Genomic DNA, 11891 nt, shown 5'->3' with positions numbered 1-11891 from the left:
CGCTCTGCCAGGGAGGGGCCATGGCTCCCACTGACACCAGCCCTTCAGTAAACTGATGGGGACACTGCTGGGGACACCCAGCCCGAAATGCGCGTGGCATCTTCCCAAAGGTGCAAGATTTATGGGCTCAAGCTAAATTAATTAAGAAGCAGAACCTTAATTAAGAAGCAGGTTGCTTCTGAAACAGCCAGCACACTTCAAAGGGCTGAAGCCATACACGTAATGGGAACAAAGAAGAGAAAACAGGGTCAAAACAGACCATATCTGAGCCTTGTTCTCACCCCATTCATCTTGCACACAGGGGGTGCTCTGCTGACATTTTAAAAAGAGCAGTGGAACATCTGCCACCCAAAGGAGAATTGGAGAGTGTGGGAGGGGCATATGTTCATTCAAAAAATAAATTCTGCTCCCCCATGGAAGCAGAAGATGAGCCAGATGTACTTTTTTTCCCTCTACTAAGTCCTGGTCTTTTCCCCATTGATTTCATTTATCCAGGATATCCCTTTTATTTTTTTTTTCCCTAGCTAGGTGGTTTCAGTTTGTGAATGCCAGAGGCAAATTGATCCTGTTCCACCCTCCCACCATACCAGGTACAGCTGTCAGCTGAGGGGCAGGTGGTTTAAGAAAAACAAGAAGTGAGTCTTTTGAAAACATGGCACAGTTTTAGGACCTCAGTTCCCCCAGAGCTCAGTGTCCTGGAATAAACAACCTCAGCTGACTCCCATGTTCATCACTCAGTTAATGATGTCTTTGTACCATTTATTCTGTCACATTTTGAACAGGTCATTCCTGCTTCTGCAATTCAGAGATGGGTGGCTTTTCCTATTGTCATGGTGTGGTTTAAAGGGTGTTTCACAAAAATCCACCACCTTTTTTTTAGGAAGACACACAGGCAAGGATTAGGATGATGGAACACCAGATGTGTTCTTCCAGATGTGCCAGCCTCGAATGCCAGCCCTCCAGGCCTCTGCAGATCCTGCTGGAGCTCCCTCACTCCTTGAGGAAGGTGCACAGGCATCTCTGCAAGCCTGGCCTTGTGCTATTTTGGAAAAAGGTTCTGAAAGCTACACCCAACATTAAGAAGAGACTGAGGTAAGAGATTACGACAAATGCACAAAACACTTTCATTTTCTTTATTTTCAATTGATACTGTATGAATACAAAGTTTCTAGAAAGCTACAAAAATTCTACCACTTTATCAAGAAGGCATCAAAATGTGTCACTTTGCAAAGACATGAAAACACCTGCAGTAACCGACACAAAAATAGCATTTTTAGAGTGATGAAATAATTGCACTTAACTGTCATGGATATTAAAGTTATCACACATATGTACCGCGAAAGCTAGAATACATTTTTTTTTTTTTACAAAGCACTTTATAAAAAAATTCTCTGCACACAAAACCTATAATTTTCATATTACTATCATACTAAAGATAAATTCACTTTAAAGCCAACACTTAAAACATTTTAAACAAAAAAAAAAGGTACCAGTACCTACACACAGACAATAACAAATACAAGAATACTGTACTGCCAAGAGGTTTGACTGAAACTCCTTTTGAAAGCTTCTGCAAATATGTTAAGAAAACATTGGAGAACATTCAGTTTTTTCCAAGAGCCTTCCCTCACTGTCTAACCTAGAGGTACTTTATCATCAAAAGGCAAGTTCTACATCAAAAGTTACCAGCAGCAGTACAATATTAAAGTAACCACTGACCATATATGAATATGCTTAAGTCACAAACCCATTTTATACACATTACACAAATAAACATAAAGTGAGAATTCCATTAAGTCATTTACAAATGTGAACAAATGCACATGGCAAAAAAACCCCAAAACAAAACAAAAACCCAACCTGTTTTACATAAAATGTACTGAAGAATTAAAGGCTATTCAGGTTTTCAATGTTATAAAATTCTTTTGTCTTTTTTTTTTTCAGGCACATATTGTATTTTTTGTCTGCAGTCATGAGCCTGAATCAGAGGCCCATAAAAAAAAACAAAACAAAAACAAAAACACATATTCTGTAAGGAGGTAACAGGGATCCATCTCCTTTTAGTCAACTGAGTGCATTTAAGATTTAATTCATACACTAAAACTAATTACATGACCTCAGCAAGAATGACCTGAAAAGTTAAAAGATGAAGATGTCCAGAGTGTTTCTTGTACTTTGACTTATCCAGCCTCAATCTTTCTTGGGGGGGGGGGGGGGGGGGGGGGGCTAAACATCTGGTTATGAAAGATAAGAGGGGAAAGGAGATCATCCTGAGCAAAGGACCAAGCCGGGCTCCGCTCCTCACGCCCGCCTGTGCCCGGGCACACGTATCCTCACGGGAAAGGAAAGGGGGGACAGCCCCAGGGCTCTCAGTGGGACTGACTGAGGCCTCCAGGAAACCCCCAGGGCTGCTGCTTCGGGCTGCAGGCATGCCCCGGGACTCGCAGTGGGAAAATAAATAGCTATGGGTTAGCACATCAAACGTCCTATCTGCCTTGGACTGGCCGGTTCCTTACATTCAACAGTAATGTACACCCTTCATTAGGCCCAGGAGCCCATCCCGTGGGGGCCCCGTGGGACAAGCCACTGCCACGCTGAGCTGCAGCTGTGGTGGAGAGGGAAAGAGAGAAACGGGCATTGGATTTGCGATTCCTTCAAAATAGTGGTGCAGTACCTAAACAAAATCAGTTTGGAATTCAAGTAAGTAAAACTACATTTGTTAGTAGCAATTTTTAACAGCCCCTAATGGTACCATTATGCTTGTTTGAGTGAGACAGAGGAGTAGCTTGTCACAAACATTGACTAGTAGAGCCAAAATGTTTGGCAATGACTGAAAAAGTATGTTCTGCTTGTCTCTGTTCTTTGCCCCACCTCAGCCTCATTGAGTTCAACAGGATTATTTGTCTTATAGAGGTAAGTGAGATTTAGACCTTGAAGGAATAACAAAAATAATATTTTAGAGAAAGGGAATTTGAATTATCACAATATTTACCACACAGTGTCACAATATTTCTCTATATAAAAAGTTAATCTTAGTTTTCATCAAATACTTTAAAAATCAAGTTAACAATGTATTCACAACTATATAATCCCTCTGACAGCTTTTGGTTTTGCTGATATTTGTTCTTTCTAAAATGTTGCTCCTCTTCCCATTGATTTCAGTTGTGGTGGAGATATGGCCCCCGTTCACAGAAGGTATCAAAAACAGACACATTATTAAGAGGAGCTAATTTTTCTTTTCCCCCCAAGACATCAACTGGGAGGAAAACAAAACAAAACAACCCTGTGTTTGAGTCGTGCTGGCCAGAGTTTCCCCAGCAGCACCTTCATGCACAATGCTCACCCTCAACATTCCAATGCTTGAACCCACACCATCGCATTCACCCTCGCTTGCTCAGCTCTCCCGCTCCTCTTGTTCTGTGCATCTGACCTCCAGCATGCACAACTTTGTAAACAAAATCTGCTGTCTGAGCAAAGCATCTCCACAGATACCAAAATATTGTTAGAGGAGGTCAACGAAGCCATGCTTGTCCACTGGAATTCTGTAGGATATGGATCTCTCATTATGCAGATGCGTGACTGGATGAAGAGAATATAAATGGGAATATTTTCATTTTTATATCACAGACGAATCAGTTGCTGGTTTGCAATGCTGTCAGAAATGGCAAACAGTAGATTTTTCTTCAGCAGGCTGATCATTAGCAAAATCCCTTTGCTATGAATGGTGCTCTTTTGTGAATGGAGGCCTGTAGATTGAACTTATTCCAATAAACCAAAGGCATTACGGTGATAACTAAATATTTTTGGTCTCTCTACAAATTGTCATTATTATGGCAGCACTTTTCTAAGCTGGAATTTCAAACCAAAGGCACTTTCATGCTAGAGTGCAGAAGAGTCACAATTAATTATTTGGTCATGAAATTTAAAAAGGCAGCATTCATTAATACAATTCACTTTTCACGGAGAACCAGGGATCTGTAACCTTTCCTTTTGGTATAGGCATCTCACTGCAATGGGACTGACTTGTACAGACAGCTGGTTCACACCAAGCAGTCAAAGAGCATTTTCTGCAGGGAAAAATACGGATATTTTAAAAATGGAACCAATTAAGAAAACAATGTATAAAATTTAATGTTAAGAGGCTAAAAGTTACTTCTAATATAATGCTAAGGCACTGCATATTGTAATGCTTTGGCAGCTCTCAATTAAAAGGTTCCTACAAAAAAGTAACAGTAACAAGATAAGTACTTCCAGCTTACAAAAGAGCTCACAGTTTACAGGCAGCCTGTTGGACTACACACCCCACACTCAACAGTTGAAGGATTAAGGCTTTTAAGAATTAACATATACAGGGTATGGATCATTTACAGAATTGTAAAGAAAAGACGATGGAAGTAGTTTCCCTAACGTTACATATGTGAACACCAATAAACATTGTGACTGTTTATACCCTATAGTTATGGCATATGTAGTGTGCCAGATCCTACTAAAAAAAAAAAAAACTGTACCTGGATTTGCAAATTGACTTACATACTTTATATGCCTTAAAGAGTTTGCTTGTTATTAAAAAAAAAATAAAAATCACCAAACCCACAATTCAAACCCTAAATAAAAGACAACTTTAGAAAAAAAACCAAAAAGTAGTTTTTGACTTGTAACACCAAGTGCTTAGAATAAAGGGCTACCGTTAGGCTGTTACAATGCAGTGCTTTTCCTGATGTGATTGTTAGTGTTAAAAATGAGCGTTAAAAGAGACCTTGCCATGGACACGTTCCTCTGTTCACTTCACAGAGTATCAACTGAAAGATCATCAGCCCTAATATCCACAAGCAGGTGACAGCTAGGCATCACAGCAACCATCCAAAGTGTGCACCTCATGCAGCCAGACCAGGCTGAGGGGTTGAAGCAGTCTCCCTTCCCCTGGGTGATGTTGAAGCCTCAGAGCTCCCCAGCCTTAGGGATGGTCCTGCTCTGACCTCACCTAGGCTCCAGTCTAGTCCAGACATTCCAGCAGTGGGCCATTCTAACAGAATGGACTATGCAGGAATATATAATTTAAAGAAAAGGAATAGAGTTGCTTGTTTGCTGGGCCTGGGAGTGAATCTGATGCTTAGACTGTGCATGAGAACTGTGCTGGTTACAGGAACAAATACCAAGGGGTAGGGAGGAGGGCCTGCTAAGCCTGACCTTTGAGTCAGGACTGCAGAAAACTCCCCCAAGAACCCTCTTTGCTGATAACTCATCACTGCTCCCTAAGGTGGCTTGTGCTTGGCCAGGCAGCCCTCAGCCTTTCAGACAGATGTTCTGCCTGAGAAGCCTCTGCTGGCCCAGCACCTGCCCAAACAACTCCGGCTTGGGCAGCGAGGGGCAGCAGGAGGAGAGGAGCTGAGCAACACGCCCTGTCCTGAGCGGGAGGGCTGAGGCTGCTGCTCTCACCTGTGCACACCCCAGACAAACTCAGGCCTTACAGCGTTAAATATCTCCAGCTGTGCTTCACTGCCTGGAGTCTTCCCTGAATTTGTCAGAAGGATGAACGCTACCACCTGGGTGAACGCATTCCAAGAGGACAGCAGACCCCACGTGGTAGATGCATGCTTGTTTCAGATAAGGTCTTTGCCAGACCTGGAGACACAACTGGGAGAGGTGTAAGAGCACCATGATTAAGAGGAAAAGGAGGAAAAAAATTAAATTCTCCACTTTCCAACCTTCTTTGCCTGATGCTGGTTGTGATTCTCTAGCGTCTCACAGATATTAAAGCTGCTGATCCTTTCAGAGGTGTACACACTCTTCTTTCAAACACATCAGTGTTTTGCTCTCTGTTTTGAGTGACTCGATGCTGTTGCAATGTCAGCTGTTTCCATTCATCTCTTGATTTCAGAGTTGCAAGTTTTTTGCTCAACTTATTAGAAAACATAGTTGTCCATATAAAATATAACCACACACACAAGACTACATATAATGCAAGTCTAAATCTTCAGTATTTACCTACTTATTGCAAAATGAGCCATCTTTTTCATTAAATAATCAAATTTTCATATTAGTACAATACAACTTTATACTCTTTTAAAATACACTAGATATGTTAAGGGTAAGGGGTGATGTTTTCTTTCTCTGCAATACCTGTTTGAAAGTTTAATGGATTAGAAGATTAGTTTTAGCGTTGAGAAAAAAATACAAAATTTGCCTAATTTTAGGACCTGTCTGTTTCTATCAGGCATTTCTTAAGGCTATATTTTTCATTTGGTTTCAAACAGAAAAATGTTTCATTTTAAAAAATAATTTAGTGAATTACATTCGTCCATATCTTCCACCCTAATTAGTTACAAAGATAATTCTATAAAGATTATTAACTTTGTGTACTCATTTACAGTTATAGCTAAAGATTTGTTTCAATTTCACTTGCATTGTAAAACAAGTATTTCATGTTGGAAAAAAACCCAAAATAAATTCTTATAAATGCTGTCAGTTTTTCCCCATGGCAAATGCTCTGTCATACATTTTTCTATCAAAATTAAAAATAGGCCTCCACAGACAGAGGCATTAGGTTCTTAAATACAGTCTTCCCAAAGAACTGTGGTTTACAAATTTGAAGAACACTTAGTTTTAGAAATAATTTTTACAACTGTACCAGAATTTCACAGCTACAATTATATATGAACACATTAAAAATGACTTCACTAAAACAGGATTTAGAAAAATGTGGGTGAAAGTTGGGCCAGAGGCACTGCCACTTAGTGTTGAGGTTTACAGTCTGTGTTTTGATAAAGAAGTGAAATGAAGTGTATATATAAATAACTGCTCAGTCCTTTACAAGCCTGTAGATGTGATGCTGTGCTCCATGTTCGCTGTTCGACACCTCGAATACACAAGCCATGCAGAGCAGGGTTTCTTGTGTATCCCTGTTTGTTACCACCTGTGTGGGGAAAGGAGAGGCAGACAGAACATCACACACCTGAAAACTGCAGGGCTGTATTGTATTTGCAGGGTGCCCCGTGGCAGGCAGGAATGATGAATCTGATCCCATGTTCTCAGAAGGCTAATTTCTTATTTTATGATACTATATTATGTTAAATAATACTACACTATACTAAAGAATACAGAAAGGATACTTACAGAAGGCTAAAAAGATAATAATGAAAACTCCTGACTCTTTCCAGAGTCCCGACACAGCTTGGCATTGATTGGCCAAAGAGTCAAAACAACTCATGTGAAACCAATGAAACAATCTCCAAACACATTCCATATAAGCAAAACACAGGAGAAGCAAATGAGATAAGAATTGTTTTCATTTCTCTGAGGCTCCTCAGCTTCCCAGGAGAAAAATCCTGGGCAAAGGGATTTTTTAAGAAAACATGAGTGCCACAGGTCTGAAGCAAGGAGTGACCCGTGTCACCTCGGTCCTGCCCAAATCCCCTGGCGGCAGCAGCACGTGGCTCTGAGAGCTTGGCTGGGGTGACACCACAGAGCCACAGGGAAAGCAAGCTGGGGCACTGGGTGAAACTGGCTCAAAGGCCACCACGTGGCCCATCCTCTGTGCTTTAGGTCACCTGTCGGGCGTTTGCTGCCTGTTTTCCCTGCCCAAGAACTAATTAATGCCACTAACCCCTGCAGCACTGTAACCCAGCCCCGTACAGACACATCGGATGAACGCAGAGGTTCAAAGTTACTGCCTCGGGCTCTCTGCAAACCCCAGACTCGACTGGAAAAAACAGAAGTAAGCTGAAATTTGTGGAGAATAACAAAGATGTTTGTTCACACTCACAGCCAGCTGAGCCTTTTCATCCTGAGCGTCTTTAGCGCCCAGTTCCAGGAGAATTATTCTGAAGTCAGTGGGATGGTTGCTTTGGTAAGCAGCAATGACTAAGGGATTTGGAAACTGGTTCCCAACACTACCAGCTGAGCAAGCCATACAAAGCCTGAGAGTATCTTAGAAGTGGAAAAATAAAACAGGTAGTCCATACCAATAAAATTGTGAAGTTTTCCAAGACGCTGTTCATCATGTATTTCTCTGGTAAATGCTTCAGCTTGTGTATGAAGTTGATCATGTATTCACACATGGGAGAGCGGTTTATCCTGTACACAAACCGGCCATTCTCAAACCTTGCATATTCAGTCTAAAAAACAGAAAAACCATTTAGAATGTGATCATTCAGAGACAGGAAAAACGTGATGGTAAATCTGTTTTTCTTTTTTTTTTTTCTTTTTTGTGTAGACAGGAAAAAGACAAGAGGCTCTGACACACTCACATGCCTTACCTGTGCTATGCCTTGCTAAAAATGCAAGGCATCTTAATTATCAATAATTATAATATCACTACTTGTTCTCTAAACTGCAAAACAGCAAACTGAATAGATGAGGATTATAAAGTCCCAAACTGACTAGAAATTAATTAAGAACTGAGATAATTCCAGATTTTACAGGAATTTTGAGGCACCTGTCTGCAAAGGGAACAGCAAAATTAAGCAAATATATTTGCACTTAAGTGTGCACATATGTCCTGGGTTTCTCTGCACAGGTTTTGTTTGTCATCTCTTTTGGAGCAGCAAGAGGTTTTATTGTTTAATATTGTTTAGGTTTTATTGTTTAATAAACAGGTTTCTCCCACTTTTCTCCAAGGAGGTATTTTTCCCGCACCAGTTGGGAGGAGGGGCCAAATGAATCTGCTTTCCTAGAGGAGCCCCTTTGGGGGTTCTCTCCCAAATTTTCCCTGAACCAGGACAACATACAAACATAGATATATTATTGCATGACTTAATAGGCAATTTACGAACTAGAGAAAGATGTAGGACTACAGCTGGAAGAAAAGCAGACAGACTTAGACTGCTGAGGGAGGGTAAGACTGTGACTCTCAGACTTGTGCTGTCCAGCTACCAATCGCTCACATGGTGGTTTCTGAGGATTTTTGGCTTTCTCTAAGCTTGGAACAATAGAAATTATTAAAACCTTTTTTGTTATGGTCAGAAAACATATTTAGTTTAAGAAGGACATAAACAGTGACCAGGACAGAAGGACATAAACAGTGACCAGGACACCTGTAAAAGCTCAACCTTCAGCTCTAGGCTAAAATTCCCCCCCCAAACTGTTTTGTACATGACAGATGTGGGTCTGGGGCTTAGCCCTGAGCTGCAACATCACTGTGCACCAAACCAACCACAGACTGAACACATCCCACAGATCTGTGCATGGGAAAGGCAAGAAATGACTAAAGGCACACATCCCATCTCGACACCCACCTCTACTTTTTCTACTACTTGCTTTCCAAAGGAGCAGACTTTGGTGGAGCAGGTGATTGTCATGTTTTCCGAGCTCTCGTACTGACTGGTGACTCCGTAAAACGCCCCTGTATCATCTTGGATGTTGCAGTTTAAGTCAGCCTGTGGGGAAAAAGGTGAAAATTTGATTTTTTATTTGACAATGTGAATAGCATAAGCTGTCACTAGCTCACCATTCTTCTCAGAAATAACAGGGGGAGCTCAATGGTGATGACAGTGACAGTGGAAAAAGTCTGTCAGGGAAGTAGCTGCCTAACTGTTGCAGTAAAAAACTTAGGAAATCAACAATTTATTCAAATTTTAGACAATAAAAGATGTCCCAGTATTTCTGTGAGCTACAGGTGACATTCTGGCAGATGGCTGATGAAATCCCTGGAGCAGAGGAATGATCACCTGAGAGGAGCCTGGCTCCAGAGCCAGCCCCTCTGAAGTGAACCTGCCTTCTGATTCAAATTCAGCCCAGTCACCCCACTCCAGAGAGGCCACAGCTCACTTTCTCTTGTCTTAAAGCAATGAAATCCTCATGGCAGAGGAGACAGCTGGGCAATAGAGGGTGTGTCTCTGATAAGGCTCTGCCAGGCCATATGGCACTGGTTCAGCAGAGCACTGGGCTCCAGCGAGAGGCTGACACAAGCCCCAGGTTTTCTGTGTGCCATGCCCAGCAAACACTGCTGCAAGGCTCTGCTGGCTCCCAGCATTTCCCTGCAGCCTCAGAAACCATCCAGCTGCCTTTGATAGGCAGCATCAGAGACCAAGGCTCACAGGATCAAGTGAGGAGCAGCTCTACCTTGAATTATTCATTATCCAAGCCCTGTGCACAGCAGGATTAATTTGGCTACAAAGCAAGCACACAGGTCACCTGCTGAATCCAGCCTCCCTGGGCTGGAGCTGTTCTGCCACTCTGCTCTTTGACATCACAGACCCATTCCTGCTCATTTCAGAGCCCTCCACTTGAAAGCACACTGATATGGGTACAGGCAGACCCTAGGGGTGTGCACAGCTGGATTTGTTGATTCAGGCAATAGCTCCACTGACATCTTTGATGCCCAGGGAGAGAGTGGGCAGGGTTTTCCTTTTATGTGGAAACAGCTGATCAGCTACTGCAGCATGACAGCAAAGAATCACCTGAACTGGAAAGTTAGGCCAAGGTGAGCATTTCAGCAGGGAAATGCACTTCTGCAGCTGCTTCACTTGCAAGTCTAGCTCTGCTTGGTTCTATTCCTATTATAGAAATAATACTTGACAGGTACCTTCATGTTTACCCTCAGACTTTTTAAAAACCTTATTTACAGGTGTGCTTACCTGTGCCCCATCCCTGGAAGTGTTCAAGGCCAGAGGGAATGGGGCTTCGAGTAACCAGGTCTGGTGGAAGGTGTTGGATTTTGGTGACCTCTAAGGTTCCTTATGACCAAACCATTCCACAATTCAAGTGTGGAGTACTCACCACAGTTCAGGTCATTTGTAACTGCTACTCAATTTTTAACTTGGCAACAACTCATTAATCCTCCTTAGTGTCTGCAATCCTCATTTGTGGTGCGGCCTTGTGAGGCAATATTCTGATAACAGCACACACTGAGCTAATCTGTGGTACACAGAAGACACAGGGCTAGGATTACTTGGGGCTGGCTCTGTAAATTAACCAGTGGAGCAACCTCCTGAGGTTTACACACAAGTGGCCCCACAGTCAGGTATTTTGTACAGGAAGAAGAAATCCTATTGCTGTTCCACCTTGCTCCTTGCTCCTGCCTCGTGCCAGGCCAGCAGTTAATGTTTAATGTGCATCTAATGCACAGGGAGCTGAGAGGAACTTGTCACATTTACCATAGCAAATTAGCAATTTGCCATCACAGCTGGCCTGCAATCAAAGCATGGCAAACATCTCAACGTGGAGAAGTGCAGCAGCCACCGCTGCTCCGCCAGAATTCCTGAAGGAGAGGGACTGCTCCTGAAACAGTTGCACTGCTGCAATTATCATTATCATCACCATCATCATCATTATTGTTATTAATAATAATAATCATAGCAGTAGTAGTAGTAGAAGTAATCTCTTAGCATGCACTTATTCCTGCTGCTACCACAATTGCATTTTTACTAGCAATGCCTTTTCTTTCTTTTCAGATATGAGCAAAATATTTGAGAAATCATAACTAAACCACCCCTCACAGTTGTCAAAAACCAACTGCACAGACCTTGCATTTCGAGCTGCACTAGCAAATGTTTACAGTTAAAACAGGATAACATTTGATCTGCTACCTTCTTTTGATTTTGAAGCCTGCTGAAAAAAACACCGAATTGTTCTATTTACATGCTGACATTTAACCTGGGGAAGTAACACATGTGGCCATCTGTCACCCTGTTGTTCACTCCCACAGCTCCTCCAGCCCTTGCTGAGATCACTGGGAGTTCTGTGTACACAGCACATCCAGGCTGGGGCCTGATGTTGCAGTGAGGAACACTTGAAGCTCTCACTCAGTTTTCCTGATTTACCCTTATGCAATCACAACATGGTAGCCAAAGTCCCATGATGATGATCATTTAGATGAGAATTACCTTTATTTACTTGTTTGCTCTAGGATTTTTTTTTTTTCAGTCTAGCACACAGTAAAGGTGTTTTCAAGG

General features: G+C 42.0%; 1 protein-coding gene across 1 annotated transcript in view; it reads right to left on the bottom strand.

Annotated features, from left to right (window-relative positions):
- Positions 1–1119: 1119 nt before the first annotated feature.
- TEAD1 (TEA domain transcription factor 1) overlaps positions 1120–11891 on the bottom strand; it is a 150478-nt gene continuing 139706 nt past the window's right edge. The window contains exons 10-12 of the mRNA XM_063158126.1: positions 9234–9374; positions 7962–8114; positions 1120–6913 (exon numbers count right to left, since the gene is read on the bottom strand). Coding sequence (XP_063014196.1) covers positions 6800–6913; positions 7962–8114; positions 9234–9374 — 408 coding nt within the window. The 3' untranslated portion in view covers positions 1120–6799. The remainder of the gene's footprint in view (positions 6914–7961; positions 8115–9233; positions 9375–11891) is intronic.

This window comes from Melospiza melodia, chromosome 6 (assembly GCF_035770615.1).
Source record: "Melospiza melodia melodia isolate bMelMel2 chromosome 6, bMelMel2.pri, whole genome shotgun sequence".
Taxonomy (NCBI): Eukaryota; Metazoa; Chordata; class Aves; order Passeriformes; family Passerellidae; genus Melospiza; species Melospiza melodia.
This window is presented reverse-complemented; position numbering and strand designations above follow the sequence as displayed.